Source organism: Oncorhynchus keta, unplaced genomic scaffold (genome assembly GCF_023373465.1).
Source record: "Oncorhynchus keta strain PuntledgeMale-10-30-2019 unplaced genomic scaffold, Oket_V2 Un_scaffold_5251_pilon_pilon, whole genome shotgun sequence".
Classification (NCBI taxonomy): Eukaryota; Metazoa; Chordata; class Actinopteri; order Salmoniformes; family Salmonidae; genus Oncorhynchus; species Oncorhynchus keta.
In genome coordinates this window covers 191,867-216,500 of record NW_026290957.1, presented here as the reverse complement: position 1 = coordinate 216,500, position 24,634 = coordinate 191,867, and the positions used below count along the sequence as shown (strand labels likewise).

Below are 24,634 nucleotides of genomic sequence, written 5' to 3'. Positions count from 1 at the left end.
TGGGAACTACACAGTAGTCTATGGCTACATGATGCTAACCTTCCGATAGAGTTAAATGGGAACTACACAGTAGTCTCTGGCTACATGATGCTAACCTTCTGATAGAGTTAAATGGGATCTACACAGTAGTCTATGGCTACATGATGCTAACCTTCTTCTGATAGAGTTAAATGGGAACTACACAGTAGTCTATGGCTACATGATGCTAACCTTCTGATAGAGTTAAATGGGAACTACACAGTAGTCTATGGCTACATGATGCTAACCTTCTGATAGAGTTAAATGGGAACTACACAGTAGTCTATGGCTACATGATGCTAATGCTAACTCTGGTAGAGTTAAATGGGAACTACACAGTAGTCTATGGCTACATGATGCTAACCTTCTTCTGATAGAGTTAAATGGGATCTAGACAGTAGTCTATGGCTACATGATGCTAACCTTCTGATAGAGTTAAATGGGAACTACACAGTAGTCTATGGCTACATGATGCTAACCTTCTGATAGAGTTAAATGGGAACTACACAGTAGTCTATGGCTACATGATGCTAACCTTCTGATAGAGTTAAATGGGAACTACACAGTAGTCTATGGCTACATGATGCTAACCTTCTGATAGAGTTAAATGGGAACTACACAGTAGTCTCTGGCTACATGATGCTAACCTTCTTCTGATAGAGTTAAATGGGAACTACACAGTAGTCTATGGCTACATGATGCTAACCTTCTGATAGAGTTAAATGGGATCTAGACAGTAGTCTATGGCTACATGATGCTAACCTTCTGATAGAGTTAAATGGGATCTAGACAGTAGTCTATGGCTACATGATGCTAACCTTCTGATAGAGTTAAATGGGAACTACACAGTAGTCTATGGCTACATGATGCTAACCTTCTGATAGAGTTAAATGGGAACTACACAGTAGTCTATGGCTACATGATGCTAACCTTCTGATAGAGTTAAATGGGAACTACACAGTAGTCTATGGCTACATGATGCTAACCTTCTGATAGAGTTAAATGGGAACTACACAGTAGTCTATGGCTACATGATGCTAACCTTCTGATAGAGTTAAATGGGATCTAGACAGTAGTCTATGGCTACATGATGCTAACCTTCTGATAGAGTTAAATGGGAACTACACAGTAGTCTATGGCTACATGATGCTAACCTTCTTCTGATAGAGTTAAATGGGAACTACACAGTAGTCTATGGCTACATGATGCTAACCTTCTGATAGAGTTAAATGGGATCTAGACAGTAGTCTATGGCTACATGATGCTAACCTTCTGATAGAGTTAAATGGGAACTACACAGTAGTCTATGGCTACATGATGCTAACCTTCTTCTGATAGAGTTAAATGGGAACTACACAGTAGTCTATGGCTACATGATGCTAACCTTCTGATAGAGTTAAATGGGAACTACACAGTAGTCTATGGCTACATGATGCTAACCTTCTTCTGATAGAGTTAAATGGGAACTACACAGTAGTCTATGGCTACATGATGCTAACCTTCTGATAGAGTTAAATGGGAACTACACAGTAGTCTATGGCTACATGATGCTAACCTTCTTCCGATAGAGTTAAATGGGAACTACACAGTAGTCTATGGCTACATGATGCTAACCTTCTTCCGATAGAGTTAAATGGGAACTACACAGTAGTCTATGGCTACATGATGCTAACCTTCTGATAGAGTTAAATGGGAACTACACAGTAGTCTATGGCTACATGATGCTAACCTTTTTCCGATAGAGTTAAATGGGAACTACACAGTAGTCTATGGCTACATGATGCTAACCTTCTTCTGATAGAGTTAAATGGGAACTACACAGTAGTCTATGGCTACATGATGCTAACCTTTTTCCGATAGAGTTAAATGGGAACTACACAGTAGTCTATGGCTACATGATGCTAATGATATCTTCTACCTAACAGAAGCGTGGCTAACAGAAACGTGGCTAACAGAAACGTGGCTAACAGAAACGTGGCTAACCTAACAGAAGCGTGGCTAACAGAAACGTGGCTAACCAAACAGAAACGTGGCTAACCTAACAGAAACGTGGCTAACCAAATAGAAACGTGGCTAACCAAATAGAAATGTGGCTAACCTAACAGAAACGTGGCTAACCTAACAGAAACGTGGCTAACAGAAACGTGGCTAACCTAACAGAAACGTGGCTTACCTAACAGAAACGTGGCTTACCTAACAGAAACGTAGCTAACCTAATAGAAACGTGGCTAACCTAACAGAAACGTGGCTAACCAAACAGAAACGTGGCTAACCAAACAGAAACGTGTCTAACCAAACAGAAATGTGGCTAACCTAACAGAAATGTGGCTAACCTAACAGAAACGTGGCTAACAGAAACGTGGCTAACAGAAACGTGGCTAACCTAACAGAAACGTGGCAAACAGAAACGTGGCTAACCTAACAGAAACGTGGCTAACAGAAACGTGGCTAACCTAACAGAAACGTGGCTAACCTAACAGAAATGTGGCTAACAGAAACGTGGCTAACCAAACAGAAATGTGGCTAACCTAACAGAAACGTGGCTAACAGAAACGTGGCTAACCAAACAGAAATGTGGCTAACCTAACAGAAACGTGGCTAACAGAAGCGTAGCTAACCAAACAGAAACGTGGCTAACCTAACAGAAACGTGGCTAACCAAACAGAAACGTGGCTAACCAAACAGAAACGTGGCTAACCTAACAGAAACGTGGCTAACCAAACAGAAACGTGGCTAACCTAACAGAAACGTGGCTAACCTAACAGAAACGTGGCTAACCAAACAGAAACGTGGCTAACCAAACAGAAACGTGGCTAACCAAACAGAAACGTGGCTAACCTAACAGAAATGTGGCTAACAGAAACGTGGCTAACCAAACAGAAATGTGGCTAACCTAACAGAAACGTGGCTAACCTAACAGAAACGTGGTTAACAGAAACGTGGCTAACCAAACAGAAATGTGGCTAACCTAACAGAAACGTGGCTAACAGAAACGTGGCTAACCTAACAGAAACGTGGCTAACAGAAACGTGGCTAACCTAACAGAAACGTGGCTAACAGAAATGTGGCTAACCTAACAGAAACGTGGCTAACCTAACAGAAATGTGGCTAACAGAAACGTGGCTAACCAAACAGAAATGTGGCTAACCTAACAGAAATGTGGCTAACCTAACAGAAACGTGGCTAACCTAACAGAAACGTGGCTAACCTAACAGAAACGTGGCTAACCTAACAGAAACGTGGCTAACCTAACAGAAATGTGGCTAACAGAAACGTGGCTAACCAAACAGAAACGTGGCTAACCAAACACAAATGTGGCTAACCTAACAGAAACGTGGCTAACCTAACAGAAACGTGGCTAACAGAAACGTGGCTAACCAAACAGAAATGTGGCTAACCTAACAGAAACGTGGCTAACCAAACAAACGTGGCTAACCTAACAGAAACGTGGCTAACCTAACAGAAACGTGGCTAACCTAACAGAAACGTGGCTAACCAAACAGAAACGTGGCTAACAGAAGCGTAGCTAACCAAACAGAAACGTGGCTAACCTAACAGAAACGTGGCTAACCAAACAGAAACGTGGCTAACCAAACAGAAACGTGGCTAACCAAACAGAAACGTGGCTAACCAAACAGAAACGTGGCTAACCAAACAGAAACGTGGCTAACCAAACAGAAACGTGGCTAACCAAACAGAACCGTGGCTAACCAAACAGAAACGTGGCTAACCAAACAGAACCAGTCAGTGGCTAACCTGAAAACAGTCAGAAAGCTATGGCTAACCAAACAGAAACGTGGCTAACCAAACAGAAACGTGGCTAACCAAACAGCTAAACGTGGCTAACCAATACAGAAAACGTGGCTAACAGTTCAACAGCAAAACAGTCAGTTCAAAGCGTGGCTGAACCAACAGCTAACTGGCTAACCAGTTCACACAGCTATATACTGATTAAACAGTGTTCACACAGCTATATACTGATTAAACAAGTTCACACAGAAAACAGTCAGTTCAACAGCTATATACTGATTAAACAGTCAGTTCACACAGCTATATACTGATTAAACAGTCAGTTCAAATATACTGATTAAACAGTCAGTTCACACAGCTATATACTGATTAAACAGTCAGTTCACACAGCTATATACTGATTAAACAGTCAGTTCACACAGCTATATACTGATTAAACAGTCAGTTCACACAGCTATATACTGATTAAACAGTCAGTTCACACAGCTATATACTGATTAAACAGTCAGTTCACACAGCTATATACTGATTAAACAGCTATAGTAAACAGTCAGTTCACACAGCTATATACTGATTAAACAGTCAGTTCACACACAGCTATATACTGATTAAACAGTCAGTTCACACAGCTATATACTGATTAAACAGTCAGTTCACACAGCTATATACTGATTAAACAGTCAGTTCACACAGCTATATACTGATTAAACAGTCAGTTCACACAGCTATATACTGATTAAACAGTCAGTTCACAGCTATATACTGATTAAACAGTCAGTTCACACACAGCTATACTGATTAAACAGTCAGTTCACACAGCTATATACTGATTAAACAGTCAGTTCACACAGCTATATACTGATTAAACAGTCAGTTCACACAGCTATATACTGATTAAACAGTCAGTTCACACAGCTATATACTGATTAAACTGATTAAACAGTCAGTTCACACAGCTATATACTGATTAAACAGTCAACAGCTATATACTGATTAAACAGTCAGTTCACACAGCTATATACTGATTAAACAGTCAGTTCACACAGCTATATACTGATTAAACAGTCAGTTCACACAGCTATATACTGATTAAACAGTCAGTTCACACACAGCTATATACTGATTAAACAGTCAGTTCACACACTATATACTGATTAAACAGTCAGTTCACACAGCTACTGATTAAACAGTCAGTTCTGATTAAACAGTCAGCTATATACTGATTAAACAGTCAGTATATACTGATTAAACAGTCAGTTCACACAGCTATATACTGATTAAACAGTCAGTTCACACAGCTATATACTGATTAAACAGTCAGTTCACACAGCTATATACTGATTAAACAGTCAGTTCACACATATACTGATTAAACAGCAGTATATACTGATTAAACAGTCAGTTCACACAGCTATATACTGATTAAACAGTCAGTTCACACAGCTATATACTGATTAAACAGTCAGTTCACACAGCTATATACTGATTAAACAGTCAGTTCACACAGCTATATACTGATTAAACAGTCAGTTCACACAGCTATATACTGATTAAACAGTCAGTTCACACAGCTATATACTGATTAAACAGTCAGTTCACACAGCTATATACTGATTAAACAGTCAGTTCACAGCTATATACTGATTAAACAGTCAGTTCACACACAGCTATATACTGATTAAACAGTCAGTTCACACAGCTATATACTGATTAAACAGTCAGTTCACACAGCTATATACTGATTAAACAGTCAGTTCACACAGCTATATACTGATTAAACAGTCAGTTCACACACAGCTATATACTGATTAAACAGTCAGTATATATACTGATTAAACAGTCAGTTCACACAGCTATATACTGATTAAACAGTCAGTTCACAGCTATAGCTATATACTGATTAAACAGTCAGTTCACAGCTATATACTGATTAAACAGTCAGTTCACACAGCTATATACTGATTAAACACAGTCAGTTCATTAAAACAGTCAGTTCACACAGCTATATACTGATTAAACAGTCAGTTCACACAGCTATATACTGATTAAACAGTCAGTTCACACAGCTATATACTGATTAAACAGTCAGTTCACACAGCTATATACTGATTAAACAGTCAGTTCACACAGCTATATACTGATTAAACAGTCAGTTCACACAGCTATATACTGATTAAACAGTCAGTTCACACAGCTATATACTGATTAAACAGTCAGTTCACACAGCTATATACTGATTAAACAGTCAGTTCACACAGCTATATACTGATTAAACAGTCAGTCAGTTCAGTCACAGCTATATACTGATTAAACAGTCAGTTCACACATATACTGATTAAACAGCTATATACTGATTAAACAGTCAGTTCACACAGCTATATACTGATTAAACAGTCAGTTCACACAGCTATATACTGATTAAACAGTCAGTTCACACAGCTATATACTGATTAAACAGTCAGTTCACACAGCTATATACTGATTAAACAGTCAGTTCACTATATACTGATTAAACAGTCAGTTCACACAGCTATATACTGATTAAACAGTCAGTTCACACAGCTATATACTGATTAAACAGTCAGTTCACACTATATACTGATTAAACAGCTATATACTATACTGATTAAACAGTCAGTTCACACAGCTATATACTGATTAAACAGTCAGTTCACACAGCTATATACTGATTAAACAGTCAGTTCACACAGCTATATACTGATTAAACAGTCAGTTCACACACAGCTATATACTGATTAAACAGTCAGTTCACACAGCTATATACTGATTAAACAGTCAGTTCACACAGCTATATACTGATTAAACAGTCAGTTCACACAGCTATATACTGATTAAACAGTCAGTTCACACAGCTATATACTGATTAAACAGTCAGTTCACACAGCTATATACTGATTATACTGATTAAACAGTCAGTTCACACAGCTATATACTGATTAAACAGTCAGTTCACACAGCTATATACTGATTAAACAGTCAGTTCACACAGCTATATACTGATTAAACAGCTATATACTGATTAAACAGTCAGTTCACACAGCTATATACTGATTAAAAACAGTCAGTTCACACAGCTATATACTGATTAAACAGTCAGTTCACACAGCTATATACTGATTAAACAGTCAGTTCACACTAGCTATATACTGATTAAACAGTCAGTTCACACAGCTATATACTGATTAAACAGTCAGTTCACACAGCTATATACTGATTAAACAGTCAGTTCACACAGCTATATACTGATTAAACAGTCAGTTCACACAGCTATATACTGATTAAACAGTCAGTTCACACAGCTATATACTGATTAAACAGTCAGTTCACACAGCTATATACTGATTAAACAGTCAGTTCACACAGCTATATACTGATTAAACAGTCAGTTCACACAGCTTCACACAGCTATATACTGATTAAACAGTCAGTTCACACAGCTATATACTGATTAAACAGTCAGTTCTGATTAAACACAGTTCACACAGCTATATACTGATTAAACAGTCAGTTCACACAGCTATATACTGATTAAACAGTCAGTTCACACAGCTATATACTGATTAAACAGTCAGTTCACACAGCTATATACTGATTAAACAGTCAGCTATATACTGATTCACACACAGCTATATACTGATTAAACAGTCAGTTCACACAGCTATATACTGATTAAACAGTCAGTTCACACAGCTATATACTGATTAAACAGATTAAACAGTGATTAAACAGTCAGTTCACAGCTATATACTGATTAAACAGTCAGTTCACACAGCTATATACTGATTAAACAGTCAGTTCACACAGCTATATACTGATTAAACAGTCAGTTCACACAGCTATATACTGATTAAACAGTCAGTTCACACAGCTATATACTGATTAAACAGTCAGTTCACACAGCTATATACTGATTAAACAGTCAGTTCACACAGCTATATACTGATTAAACAGTCAGTTCACACAGCTATATACTGATTAAACAGTCAGTTCACACAGCTATATACTGATTAAACAGTCAGTTCACACAGCTATATACTGATTAAACAGTCAGTTCACACAGCTATATACTGATTAAACAGTCAGTTCACACAGCTATATACTGATTAAACAGTCAGTTCACACAGCTATATACTGATTAAACAGTCAGTTCACACAGCTATATACTGATTAAACAGTCAGTTCACACAGCTATATACTGATTAAACTCAGTATACTGATTAAACAGTCAGTTCACACAGCTATATACTGATTAAACTATATATATACTGATTAAACAGTCAGTTCACACAGCTATATACTGATTAAACAGTCAGTTCACACTATATACTGATTAAACAGTCAGTTCATATATACTGATTAAACAGTCAGCTTATACTGATTAAACAGTCAGTTCTATATACTGATTAAACAGTCAGTTCACACACAGCTATATACTGATTAAACAGTCAGTTCACACAGCTATATACTGATTAAACAGTCAGTTCACACAGCTATATACTGATTAAACAGTCAGTTCACACAGCTATATACTGATTAAACAGTCAGTTCACACAGCTATATACTGATTAAACAGTCAGTTCACACAGCTATATACTGATTAAACAGTCAGTTCACACAGCTATATACTGATTAAACAGTCAGTTCACACAGCTATATACTGATTAAACAGTCAGTTCATATACTGATTAAACAGTCAGTTCACACAGCTATATACTGATTAAACAGTCAGTTCACACAGCTATATACTGATTAAACAGTCAGTTCACACAGCTATATACTGATTAAACAGTCAGTTCACACAGCTATATACTGATTAAACAGTCAGTTCACAAACAGCTATATACTGATTAAACAGTCATTAAACAGTCAGTTCACACAGTTCATTAAACAGTCAGTTCACAGCTATATACTGATTAAACAGTCAGTTCACACAGCTATATACTGATTAAACAGTCAGTTCACACAGCTATATACTGATTAAACAGTCAGTTCACACAGCTATATACTGATTAAACAGTCAGTTCACACAGCTATATACTGATTAAACAGTCAGTTCACACAGCTATATACTGATTAAACAGTCAGTTCACACAGCTATATACTGATTAAACAGTCAGTTCACACTATATACAGCTATATACTGATTAAACAGTCAGTTCACACAGCTATATACTGATTAAACAGTCAGTCAGTTCACAGTCAGTTCTATATACTGATTAAACAGTCAGTTCACACAGCTATATACTGATTAAACAGTCAGTTCACACACAGCTATATACTGATTAAACAGTCAGTTCACACAGCTATATACTGATTAAACAGTCAGTTCACACAGCTATATACTGATTAAACAGTCAGTTCACACAGCTATATACTGATTAAACAGTCAGTTCACACAGCTATATACTGATTAAACAGTCAGTTCACAGCTATATACTGATTAAACAGTCAGTTCACACAGCTATATACTGATTAAACAGTCAGTTTAAACACACACAGCTATATACTGATTAAACAGTCATTAAACAGTCAGTTCACACAGCTATATACTGATTAAACAGTCAGTTCACACAGCTATATACTGATTAAACAGTCAGTTCACACAGCTATATACTGATTAAACAGTCAGTTCACACAGCTATATACTGATTAAACAGTCAGTTCACACAGCTATATACTGATTAAACAGTCAGTTCACACAGCTATATACTGATTAAACAGTCAGTTCACACAGCTATATACTGATTAAACAGTCAGTTCACACAGCTATATACTGATTAAACAGTCAGTTCACACACAGCTATATACTGATTTCACACAAATACATTAAACAGTCAGTTCACACAGCTATATACTGATTAAACTCAGTTCATACTGATTAAACAGTCAGTTCACACAGCTATATACTGATTAAACAGTCAGTTCACACAGCTATATACTGATTAAACAGTCAGTTCACAAACAGTCAGCTATATACTGATTAAACAGTCAGTTCACACAGCTATATACTGATTAAACAGTCAGTTCACACAGCTATATACTGATTAAACAGTCAGTTCACACAGCTATATACTGATTAAACAGTCAGTTCACACAGCTATATACTAAACAGTCAGTTAAACAGCTCATACTGTTAAACAGTCACACACAGCTATATACTGATTAAACAGTCAGTTCACACAGCTATATACTGATTAAACAGTCAGTTCACACAGCTATATACTGATTAAACAGTCAGTTCACACAGCTATATACTGATTAAACAGTCAGTTCACACAGCTATATACTGATTAAACAGTCAGTTCACACAGCTATATACTGATTAAACAGTCAGTTCACACAGCTATATACTGATTAAACAGTCAGTTCACACAGCTATATACTGATTAAACAGTCAGTTCACACAGCTATATACTGATTAAACAGTCAGTTCACACAGCTATATACTGATTAAACAGTCAGTTCACACACTGATTAAACAGCTATATACTGATTAAACAGTCAGTTCACACAGCTATATACTGATTAAACAGTCAGTTCACACAGCTATATACTGATTAAACAGTCAGTTCACACAGCTATATACTGATTAAACAGTCAGTTCACACAGCTATATACTGATTAAACAGTCAGTTCACACTATATACTGATTAAACAGCTTAAACATATATACTGATTAAACAGTCAGTTCACACAGCTATATACTGATTAAACAGTCAGTTCACACAGCTATATACTGATTAAACAGTCAGTTCACACAGCTATATACTGATTAAACAGTCAGTTCACACAGCTATATACTGATTAAACAGTCAGTTCACACAGCTATATACTGATTAAACAGTCAGTTCACACAGCTATATACTGATTAAACAGTCAGTTCACACAGCTATATTAAACTGATTAAACAGTCAGTTCACACAGCTATATACTGATTAAACAGTCAGTTCACACAGCTATATACTGATTAAACAGTCAGTTCACACAGCTATATACTGATTAAACAGTCAGTTCACACAGCTATATACTGATTAAACAGTCAGTTCACACAGCTATATACTGATTAAACAGTCAGTTCACACAGCTATATACTGATTAAACAGTCAGTTCACACAGCTATATACTGATTAAACAGTACAGTTCACACAGCTATATACTGATTAAACAGTCAGTTCACACAGCTATATACTATTAAACAGTCAGTTCTGATTAAACAGTCAGTTCACACAGCTATATACTGATTAAACAGTCAGTTCACACAGCTATATACTGATTAAACAGTCAGTTCACACAGCTATATACTGATTAAACAGTCAGTTCACACAGCTATATACTGATTAAACAGTCATACTGATTAAACAGTCAGTTCACACACAGCTATCACACACAGCTATATACTGATTAAACAGTCAGTTCACACAGCTATATACTGATTAAACAGTCAGTTCACACAGCTATATACTGCAGTCAGTTCATATATACTGATTAAACAGTCAGTTCACACAGCTATATACTGATTAAACAGTCAGTATATACACACAGCTATATACTGATTAAACAGTCAGTTCACACAGCTATATACTGATTAAACAGTCAGTTCACACAGCTATATACTGATTAAACAGTCAGTTCACACAGCTATATACTGATAAACTGATTATACTGATTAAACAGTCAGTTCACACAGCTATATACTGATTAAACAGTCAGTTCACACACAGCTATATACTGATTAAACAGTCAGTTCATATATACTGATTAAACAGTCAGTTCACACAGCTATATACTGATTAAACAGTCAGTTCACACAGCTATATACTGATTAAACAGTCAGTTCACACAGCTATATACTGATTAAACAGTCAGTTCACACAGCTATATACTGATTAAACAGTCAGTTCACACAGATTAAACAGTCTATATACTGATTAAACAGTCAGTTCACACAGCTATATACTGATTAAACAGTCAGTTCACACAGCTATATACTGATTAAACAGTCAGTTCACAGCTATATACTGATTAAACAGTCAGTTCACACAGCTATATACTGATTAAACAGTCAGTTCACACAGCTATATACTGATTAAACAGTCAGTTCACACAGCTATATACTGATTAAACAGTCAGTTCACACAGCTATATACTGATTAAACAGTCAGTTCAGTCAGTTCACACAGCTATATACTGATTAAACAGTCAGTTCACACAGCTATATACTGATTAAACAGTCAGTTCACACAGCTATATACTGATTAAACAGTCAGTTCACACAGCTATATACTGATTAAACAGTCAGTTCACACAGCTATATACTGATTAAACAGTCAGTTCACAGCAGTTCATATATACTGATTAAACAGTCAGTTCACACAGCTATATACTGATTAAACAGTCAGTTCACACAGCTATATACTGATTAAACAGTCAGTTCACACAGCTATATACTGATTAAACAGTCAGTTCACACAGCTATATACTGATTAAACAGTCAGTTCACACAGCTAGCTGATTAAACAGTACTGCTATTAAACAGTCAGTTCACACACAGCTATATACTGATTAAACAGTCAGTTCAGTTCACATTAAACAGCTATATACTGATTAAACAGTCAGTTCACACAGCTATATACTGATTAAACAGTCAGTTCACACAGCTATATACTGATTAAACAGTCAGTTCACACAGCTATATACTGATTAAACAGTCAGTTCACACAGCTATATACTGATTAAACAGTCAGTTCACACAGCTATATACTGATTAAACAGTCAGTTCACACAGCTATATACTGATTAAACAGTCAGTTCACACAGCTATATACTGATTAAACAGTCAGTTCACACAGCTATATACTGATTAAACAGTCAGTTCACACAGCTATATACTGATTAAACAGTCAGTTATACTGACAGTCAGCTATATACTGATTAAACAGTCAGTTCACACAGCTATATACTGATTAAACAGTCAGTTCACACAGCTGATTAAACAGTCAGTTCATATATACTGATTAAACAGTCAGTTCACAGCAGCTATATATACTGATTAAACAGTCAGTTCACACAGCTATATACTGATTAAACAGTCAGTTCACACAGCTATATACTGATTAAACAGTCAGTTCACACAGCTATATACTGATTAAACAGTCAGTTCACACAGCTATATACTGATTAAACAGTCAGTTCACACAGCTATATACTGATTAAACAGTCAGTTCACACAGCTATATACTGATTAAACAGTCAGTTCACACAGCTATATACTGATTAAACAGTCAGTATATACTGATTAAACAGTCAGTTCACACAGCTATATACTGATTAAACAGTCAGTTCACACAGCTATATACTGATTAAACAGTCAGTTCACACAGCTATATACTGATTAAACAGTCAGTTCACACAGATTAAACTCAGTTCATATACTGATTAAACAGTCAGTTCACACAGCTATATACTGATTAAACAGTCAGTTCACACAGCTATATACTGATACTGATTAAACAGTCAGTTCACACAGCTATATACTGATTAAACAGTCAGTTCACATACAGCTATATACTGATTAAACAGTCAGTTCACACAGCTATATACTGATTAAACAGTCAGTTCACACAGCTATATACTGATTAAACAGTCAGTTCACACAGCTATATACTGATTAAACAGTCAGTTCACACAGCTATATACTGATTAAACAGTCAGTTCACACAGCTATATACTGATTAAACAGTCAGTTCACACAGCTATATACTGATTAAACAGTCAGTTCACACAGCTATATACTGATTAAACAGTCAGTTCACACAGCTATATACTGATTAAACAGTCAGTTCACACAGCTATATACTGATTAAACAGTCAGTTCTGACAGTCAGCTATATACTGATTAAACAGTCAGTTAAACAGATTAAACAGTTCTGATTAAACAGTCAGCACAGCTATATACTGATTAAACAGTCAGTTCACACAGCTATATACTGATTAAACAGTCAGTTCACACACAGCTATATACTGATTAAACAGTCAGTTCTGATTAAACAGTCAGTTCACACAGCTATATACTGATTAAACAGTCAGTTCACACAGCTATATACTGATTAAACAGTCAGTTCACACAGCTATATACTGATTAAACAGTCAGTTCACACAGCTATATACTGATTAAACAGTCAGTTCACACAGCTATATACTGATTAAACAGTCAGTTCACACACAGCTATATACTGATTAAACAGTCAGTTCACACAGCTATATACTGATTAAACAGTCAGTTCACAGCTTATACTGATTAAACAGTCAGCTATATACTGATTAAACAGTCAGTTCACACAGCTATATACTGATTAAACAGTCAGTTCACACAGCTATATACTGATTAAACAGTCAGTTCACATATACTGATTAAACAGTCTATATACTGATTAAACAGTCAGTTCACACAGCTATATACTGATTAAACAGTTCAGTTATACTGACACAGTCAGTTCACACAGCTATATACTGATTAAACAGTCAGTTCACACAGCTATATACTGATTAAACAGTCAGTTCACACAGCTATATACTGATTAAACAGTCAGTTCACATATACTGATTAAACAGTCAGCTATATACTGATTAAACAGTCAGTTCACACAGCTATATACTGATTAAACAGTCAGTTCACACAGCTATATACTGATTAAACAGTCAGTTCACACATATACTGATTAAACTATATACTGATTAAACAGTCAGTTCACACAGCTATATACTGATTAAACAGTCAGTTCACACAGCTATATACTGATTAAACAGTCAGTTCACACAGCTATATACTGATTAAACAGTCAGTTCACACAGCTATATACTGATTAAACAGTCAGTTCACACAGCTATATACTGATTAAACAGTCAGTTCACAGTTCACACAGCTATATACTGATTAAACAGTCAGTTCACACAGCTATATACTGATTAAACAGTCAGTTCTATATACTGACAGTTCAGCTATATACTGATTAAACAGTCAGTTCACACAGCTATATACTGATTAAACAGTCAGTTCACACAGCTATATACTGATTAAACAGTCAGTTCACACAGCTATATACTGATTAAACAGTCAGTTCACACAGCTATATACTGATTAAACAGTCAGTTCACACAGCTATATACTGATTAAACAGTCAGTTCACACAGCTATATACTGATTAAACAGTCAGTTCACACAGCTATATACTGATTAAACAGTCAGTTCACACAGCTATATTACTGATTAAAAACAGTCAGTTCACACAGCTATATACTGCAGTCAGTTCATATATACTGATTAAACAGTATATACTGATCAGTTCACACAGCTATATACTGATTAAACAGTCAGTTCACACAGCTATACTGATTAAACTGATTAAACAGTCAGTTCACACAGCTATATACTGATTAAACAGTCAGTTCACACAGCTATATACTGATTAAACAGTCAGTTCACACAGCTATATACTGATTAAACAGTCAGTTCACACAGCTATATACTGATTAAACAGTCAGTTCACACATTAAACAGCTATATACTGATTAAACAGTCAGTTCACACAGCTATATACTGATTAAACAGTCAGTTCACACAGCTATATACTGATTAAACAGTCAGTTCACACAGCTATATGACTGATTAAAAACAGTCAGTTCACACAGCTATATACTGATTAAACAGTCAGTTCACACACACTGATTAAACAGCTATATACTGATTAAACAGTCAGTTCACACAGCTATATACTGCTATATACTGATTAAACAGTCAGTTCACACAGCTATATACTGATTAAACAGTCAGTTCACACAGCTATATACTGATTAAACAGTCAGTTCACACAGCTATATACTGATTAAACAGTCAGTTCACACAGCTATATACTGATTAAACAGTCAGTTCACACAGCTATATACTGATTAAACAGTCAGTTCACACAGCTATATACTGATTAAACAGTCAGTTCACACAGCTATATACTGATTAAACAGTCAGTTCACACAGCTATATACTGATTAAACAGTCAGTTCACACAGCTATATACTGATTAAACAGTCAGTTCATTAAACACAGCTATATACTGATTAAACAGTCAGTTCACACAGCTATATACTGATTAAACAGTCAGTTCACACAAACAGTCAGTTATATACTGATTAAACAGTCAGTTCACACAGCTATATACTGATTAAACAGTCAGTTCACACAGCTATATACTGATTAAACAGTCAGCTTCATTAAACAGTCAGCTATATACTGATTAAACAGTCAGTTCACACAGCTATATACTGATTAAACAGTCAGTTCACACAGCTATATACTGATTAAACAGTCAGTTCACACAGCTATATACTGATTAAACAGTCAGTTCACACAGCTATATACTGATTAAACAGTCAGTTCACACAGCTATATACTGATTAAACAGTCAGTTCACACAGCTATATACTGATTAAACAGTCAGTTCACACAGCTATATACTGATTAAACAGTCAGTTCACACAGCTATATACTGATTAAACAGTCAGTTCACACAGCTATATACTGATTAAACAGTCAGTTCACACAGCTATATACTGATTAAACAGTCAGTTCACACAGCTATATACTGATTAAACAGCTATATACTGATTAAACAGTCAGTTCACACAGCTATATACTGATTAAACAGTCAGTTCACACAGCTATATACTGATTAAACAGTCAGTTCACACAGCTATATACTGATTAAACAGTCAGTATACTGATTAAACAGTCAGTTCACACAGCTATATACTGATTAAACAGTCAGTTCACACAGCTATATACTGATTAAACAGTCAGTTCACACAGCTATATACTGATTAAACAGTCAGTTCACAGCTATATACTGAGCTATATACTGATTAAACAGTCAGTTCACACAGCTATATACTGATTAAACAGTCAGTTCACACAGCTATATACTGATTAAACAGTCAGTTCACACAGCTATATACTGATTAAACAGTTAAACAGTCAGTTCACACAGCTATATACTGATTAAACAGTCAGTTCACACAGCTATATACTGATTAAACAGTCAGTTCACACAGCTATATACTGATTAAACAGTCAGTTCACACAGCTATATACTGATTAAACAGTCAGTTCACACAGCTATATACTGATTAAACAGTCAGTTCACACAGCTATATACTGATTAAACAGTCAGTTCACACAGCTATATACTGATTAAACAGTCAGTTCACACAGCTATATACTGATTAAACAGTCTGCTATATACTAAAACAGTCAGTTCACACAGCTATATACTGATTAAACAGTCAGTTCACACAGCTATATACTGATTAAACAGTCAGTTCACACAGCTATATACTGATTAAACAGTCAGTTCACACAGCTATATACTGATTAAACAGTCAGTTCACACAGCTATATACTGATTAAACAGTCAGTTCACACAGCTATATACTGATTAAACAGTCAGTTCACACAGCTATATACTGATTAAACAGTCAGTTCACACAGCTATATACTGATTAAACAGTCAGTTCACACAGCTATATACTGATTAAACAGTCAGTTCACACAGCTATATACTTAAACAGATTAAACAGTCAGTTCACACAGCTATATACTGATTAAACAGTCAGTTCACACAGCTATATACTGATTAAACAGTCAGTTCACACAGCTATATACTGATTAAACAGTCAGTTCACACAGCTATATACTGATTAAACAGTCAGTTCACACAGCTATATACTGATTAAACAGTCAGTTCACACAGCTATATACTGATTAAACAGTCAGTTCACACTGATTAAACAGCTATATACTGATTAAACAGTCAGTTCTGATTAAACAGTCAGCACACAGCTATATACTGATTAAACAGTCAGTTCACACAGCTATATACTGATTAAACAGTCAGTTCACACAGCTATATACTGATTAAACAGTCAGTTCACACAGATTAAACAGTATATACTGATTAAACAGTCAGTTCACACAGCTATATACTGATTAAACAGTCAGTTCACACAGCTATATACTGATTAAACAGTCAGTTCACACACAGCTATATACTGATTAAACAGTCAGTTCACACAGCTATATACTGATTAAACAGTCAGTTCACACAGCTATATACTGATTAAACAGTCAGTTCACACAGCTATATACTGATTAAACAGTCAGTTCACACAGCTATATACTGATTAAACAGTCAGTTCACACAGCTATATACTGATTAAACAGTCAGTTCACACAGCTATATACTGATTAAACAGTCAGTTCACACAGCTATATACTGATTAAACAGTCAGTTCACACAGCTATATACTGATTAAACAGTCAGTTCACACAGCTATATACTGATTAAACAGTCAGTTCACACAGCTATATACTGATTAAACAGTCAGTTCACACAGCTATATACTGATTAAACAGTCAGTTCACACAGCTATATACTGATTAAACAGTCAGTTCACACAGCTATATACTGATTAAACAGTCAGTTCACACAGCTATATACTGATTAAACAGTCAGTTCACACAGCTATATACTGATTAAACAGTCAGTTCACACAGCTATATACTGATTAAACAGTCAGTTCACACAGCTATATACTGATTAAACAGTCAGTTCACACAGCTATATACTGATTAAACAGTCAGTTCACACAGCTATATACTGATTAAACAGTCAGTTCACACAGCTATATACTGATTAAACAGTCAGTTCATTAAACACAGTTCAGCTATATACTGATTAAACAGTCAGTTCACACAGCTATATACTGATTAAACAGTCAGTTCACACAGCTATATACTGATTAAACTGATTAAACAGTCAGTTCACACAGCTATATACTGATTAAACAGTCAGTTCACACAGCTATATACTGATTAAACAGTCAGTTCACACAGCTATATACTGATTAAACAGTCAGTTCACACAGCTATATACTGATTAAACAGTCAGTTCACACAGCTATATACTGATTAAACAGTCAGTTCACACAGCTATATACTGATTAAACAGTCAGTTCACACAGCTATATACTGATTAAACAGTCAGTTCACACAGCTATATACTGATTAAACAGTCAGTTCACACAGCTATATACTGATTAAACAGTCAGTTCACACAGCTATATACTGATTAAACAGTCAGTTCACACAGTTCACACAGCTATATACTGATTAAACAGTCAGTTCACACAGCTATATACTGATTAAACAGTCAGTTCACACAGCTATATACTGATTAAACAGTCAGTTCACACAGCTATATACTGATTAAACAGTCAGTTCACACACAGCTATATACTGATTAAACAGTCAGTTCACACAGCTATATACTGATTAAACAGTCAGTTCACACAGCTATATACTGATTAAACAGTCAGTTCACACAGCTATATACTGATTAAACAGTCAGTTCACACAGCTATATACTGATTAAACAGTCAGTTCACACAGCTATATACTGATTAAACAGTCAGTTCACACAGCTATATACTGATTAAACAGTCAGTTCACACAGCTATATACTGATTAAACAGTCAGTTCACACATATACTGATTAAACTATATACTGATTAAACAGTCAGTTCACACAGCTATATACTGATTAAACAGTCAGTTCACACAGCTATATACTGATTAAACAGTCAGTTCATTAAACAGTCAGTTCACACAGCTATATACTGATTAAACAGTCAGTTCACACAGCTATATACTGATTAAACAGTCAGTTCACACAGCTATATACTGATTAAACAGTCAGTTCACACAGCTATATACTGATTAAACAGTCAGTTCACACAGCTATATACTGATTAAACAGTCAGTTCACAGTCAGTTCACACAGCTATATACTGATTAAACAGCAGTTCACAGCTATATACTGATTAAACAGTCAGTTCACAGCTATATACTGATTAAACAGTCAGTTCACACAGCTATATACTGATTAAACAGAGTTAAACAGTCATATACTGATTAAACAGTTTCACACAGCTATTAAACTGATTAAACAGTCAAACGTTCACACAGTCCCAGCTATATACTGATTAAACAGTCAGTTCACACAGCTATATACTGATTAAACAGTCAGTTCACACAGCTATATACTGATTAAACAGTCAGTTCACTCATCCCTCTATACTGATTAAACAGTCATCCTCTCCCCTCCTCACTCATCCCTCTTGACGGCTATATAATTAAACAGTCAGCTATATCTGATTAAACAGTCAGTTCCCAGCTATATACTGATCAGTCAGTTCATCACAGCTATATCCTGATTAAACCTCTTCATCAGCTATATACTGATTAAACCTCTTAAACAGTCAGTTCACTATATACTGATTAAACAGTCAGTTCACACAGCTATATACTGATTAAACAGTCAGTTCACACAGCTATATACTGATTAAACAGTCAGTTCACCTATATCTGATTAAACTTCACACAGCTATACTGATTAAACAGTCAGTTCACTCCTCTCCTATACTGATTAAACAGTCAGTTCCTCTCCAGCTATATACTGATTAAACACTCCGCCTCCAGAAGACCTTCCCCAGCCTCAGTTAGCCAATCACTGATCTAAACAGTCATGGCAGTTAAACAGTCAGTTCCCACGCTGGGATTCGTACTGATTAAACAGTCAGTTCAAACCATCCAGGCAGTTCATACAGCATATCTACAAGATTCAGCTAGGTAAGTCACACACAGTTCACACACACACTATATACTGACACACACACAGTCAGTTCACACAGCACACTGCTTACACAAGTACATTAAACACACACACACTATATACATTAAACAGTCACACACAGCTATACATTAAACAGCACACAGCTATATACTGATTAAACAGTCAGTTCACACACAGCTATATACTGATTAACACCACACCAGTCAGTTCACACACACAGCTATATACTGATTAAACAGTCAGTTCACACACAGCTATATACTGATTAAACAGTCACACACACTACACAAACACACCACACACATATACTGATTAAACAGTCAGTTCACACACTATACACCACAAACACAGTTCACACAGTTAAACACACACACCACATTACACAGTCAGTTCACAGCTATATACTGATTAAACAGTCACCACACAGCTATACCACACACACACAGCTATATACTGATTAACACAGCTATACACCTTCACACACACACCATACTGATTAAACAGTCACACACAGCTACACCACTGACCAAACAGTCAGTTCACACACACTATATACACAAACAGTTTCTCATCAGTTCACACAGCTATATACTGACCACACACACACACACCTACCTACCACACACACACACACACATAGGCTCTCCTCTTCCCTTAAACAGTCACACACACACCTCTATACCTGATTACAGTCACACACACACACCACACTGACCAAACACCACACACACACTACACCACACCTCACCAACACCACACCACACCACTACCACACCACACACACCAGTCCACACACACACATACACAAACACCACACACACCACACCACACCACACCACACACACACACAGCACACACACACATACACAGTCACACACACACTACCACACCACACCACACCACACACACTCACCACACCACACCACACCACACCACAAACACACACACCACACCTCATCACTGACACACACACACACTCTCATACACAAACACACCACACACACCTACACTGACCAACACAGTTCACACACTACCACACACACCACACTCACACACCACACCACACCTATACACAAACAGTCACACACACACACCACACCAAACAGTCACACACTGACCACACACTCACACACCACACCCTGACCAAACACACACACACACACACACTGATTAAACACCACACCACACCACACCACACACCACACCACACCACACAGCTATATACTGACACCACACACACACACACCACACCACACACACACACCACACACACACACTGATTAAACACACACACACACACACCACACCACACATACTGATTAAACACAGTTCACACACACCACACCATTACACACCACACACACCACACACTGACAAACAGTCACACACACACACTTCTGACACCACACACAGTTCACACACACACACACACACACACACACACCACACACACACACACACCACACCACACACACAGTCAGTTCACACACACACCACACACACACACACACACACACACACACACACACCACACACACACACACACACACACACACACACACTGACACACACACCACACCACACCACACACACCACACCACACACACACACACACACACACACACACACACCACACACACCACACACACACCACACACACCACACACCACACCACACCACACCACACACACACACACACACACACACACACACACCACACCACACACCACACCATATACTGAAACACACACACACACACACCACACACTACACACACACCACACCACACACACACACTACACTGACACACACCACACACACACACACACACACACACACACACACACACTTTTTTTTTTATTTCAAAACAGTTGCAGTAATAATTGTGGTTTGTATATATGTGTGTGTCAGTCCTCCATGAGGTAGAGGAGGAATCAGTAGAGTTCAGCTGGAAGAGGAACAGACTGTTCAACCACACAGCCTGTCTAGTCATCTACCAGATCTGTCTGGAGGTAGGAGGGGTGTCTGTCTGTCTGTCTAGTCATCTACCAGATCTGTCTGGAGGTAGGAGGGGTGTCTGTCTGTCTGTCTGTCTGTCTAGTCATCTACCAGATCTGTCTGGAGGTAGGAGGGGTGTCTGTCTGTCTGTCTAGTCATCTACCAGATCTGTCTGGAGGTAGGAGGGGTGTCTGTCTGTCTGTCTGTCTGTCTGGAGGTAGGAGGGGTGTCTGTCTGTCTGTCTGTCTGTCTGTCTGTCTGTCTGTCTGTCTGTCTGTCTGTCTGGAGGTAGGAGGGGTGTCTGTCTGTCTGTCTGTCTGTCTGTCTGTCTGGAGGGGTGTCTGTCTGTCTGGAGGTCTGTCTGTCTGTCTGTCTGTCTGTCTGTCTGTCTGTCTGGAGGTAGGAGGGGTGTCTGTCTGTCTGTCTGTCTGTCTGTCTGTCTGTCTGTCTGTCTGAGGGGTGTCTGTCTGGAGGTAGGAGGGGTGTCTGTCTGTCTGTCTGTCTGTCTGTCTGTCTGTCTGGATGTAGGAGGGGTGTCTGTCTGGAGGTAGGAGGGGTGTCTGTCTGTCTGTCTGTCTGTCTGTCTGTCTGTCTGTCTGTCTGTCTAGTCATCTACCAAATCTGTCTGGAGGTAGGAGGGGTGTCTGTCTGTCTGTCTGTCTAGTCATCTACCAGATCTGTCTGGAGGTAGGAGGGGTGTCTGTCTGTCTGTCTGTCTGTCTGTCTGGAGTAGGAGGGGTGTCTGTCTGTCAGATGCTGTCTGGAGGTAGGAGGGGTGTCTGTCTGTCTGTCTGTCTGTCTGTCTGTCTGTCTGGAGGTAGGAGGGGTGTCTGTCTGTCTGTCTGGAGGTAGGAGGGGTGTCTGTCTGTCTGTCTAGTCATCTACCAGATCTGTCTGGAGGTAGGAGGGGTGTCTGTCTGTCTGTCTGTCTAGTCATCTGTCAGATCTGTCTGGAGGTAGGAGGGGTGTCTGTCTGTCTGTCTGTCTGTCTGTCATCTGTCAGATCTGTCTGTCATCTACCAGATCTGTCTGGAGGAGGGTCTGTCTGTCTGTCTGTCTGTCTGTCTGTCTGTCTGTCTGTCTGTCTGAGGTAGGAGGGGTGTCTGTCTGTCTGTCTGGAGGCTGTCTGGAGGGGGGTGCCTGTCTGCCTGATGTCTGTCTGTCTGTCTGTCTGTCTGATGTAGGAGGGTCTGTCTGTCTGTCTGTCTGTATGGAGGTAGGAGGGTGGTCTGTCTGTGATGAGGGGGGTCTGTCTGTCTGTATGGAGGTAGGAGGGGGGTCTGTCTGTGATGAGGGGGTCTGTCTGTCTGTATGGAGGTAGGAGGGGGTCTGTCTGTGATGAGGGGGTCTGTCTGTCTGTATGGAGGTCTGTGAGGTCTGTGATGAGGGGGTCTGTCTGTCTGTGATGAGGGGGTCTGTCTGTCTGTATGGAGGTAGGAGGGGGTCTGTCTGTGATGAGGGGGGTCTGTCTGTCTGTATGGAGGTAGGAGGGTGGTCTGTCTAGTGATGAGGGGGGTCTGTCTGTCTGTATGGAGGTAGGAGGGGGGTCTGTCTGTGATGAGGGGGGTCTGTCTGTCTGTATGGAGGTAGGAGGGGGGTCTGTCTGTGATGAGGGGGTCTGTCTGTCTGTATGGAGGTAGGAGGGTGGTCTGTCTAGTGATGAGGGGGTCTGTCTGTCTGTATGGAGGTAGGAGGGGGTCTGTCTTGATGAGGGGTCTGTCTGTCTGTATGGAGGTAGGAGGGTGGTCTGTCTATGATTCTGTCTGTCTGTATAAAGGAGGGGGTCTGTCTGTGATGAGGGGGTCTGTCTGTCTGTATGGAGGTAGGAGGGTTCTGTCCCCACAGAACTCTGTCTGTCTGTTGGAGGTAGGAGGGGGTCTGTCTAAGTGATTAGGGGGTCATGTCTGTCTGTATGGAGGTAGGAGGGGGTCTGTCTGTGATGGGGGTCTGTCTGATAAAAGGCCACTGTCTGACACAATGTCCACTGTATTTTGCTGTTGTAGAGGGTGGTCTGATCTAAACTGAGGGAAAACTGTCTGTCTTAGGAGGTAGGAGAGGGGTCTGTCTAGTGATGAGGAACTCTGTCTGTGATGAGGGGGTTAGTAAAC

The 24,634-nt window shown here is 38.0% G+C and overlaps 1 protein-coding gene across 1 annotated transcript in view; it reads left to right on the top strand.

Annotated features, from left to right (window-relative positions):
• LOC127928999 (DNA topoisomerase 3-alpha-like) overlaps positions 1 to 24,634 on the top strand; it is a 79,086-nt gene that overhangs the window by 13,698 nt on the left and 40,754 nt on the right. The window contains 2 exon segments of the mRNA XM_052516643.1: positions 20,472 to 20,524; positions 22,440 to 22,540. Coding sequence (XP_052372603.1) covers positions 20,472 to 20,524; positions 22,440 to 22,540 — 154 coding nt within the window.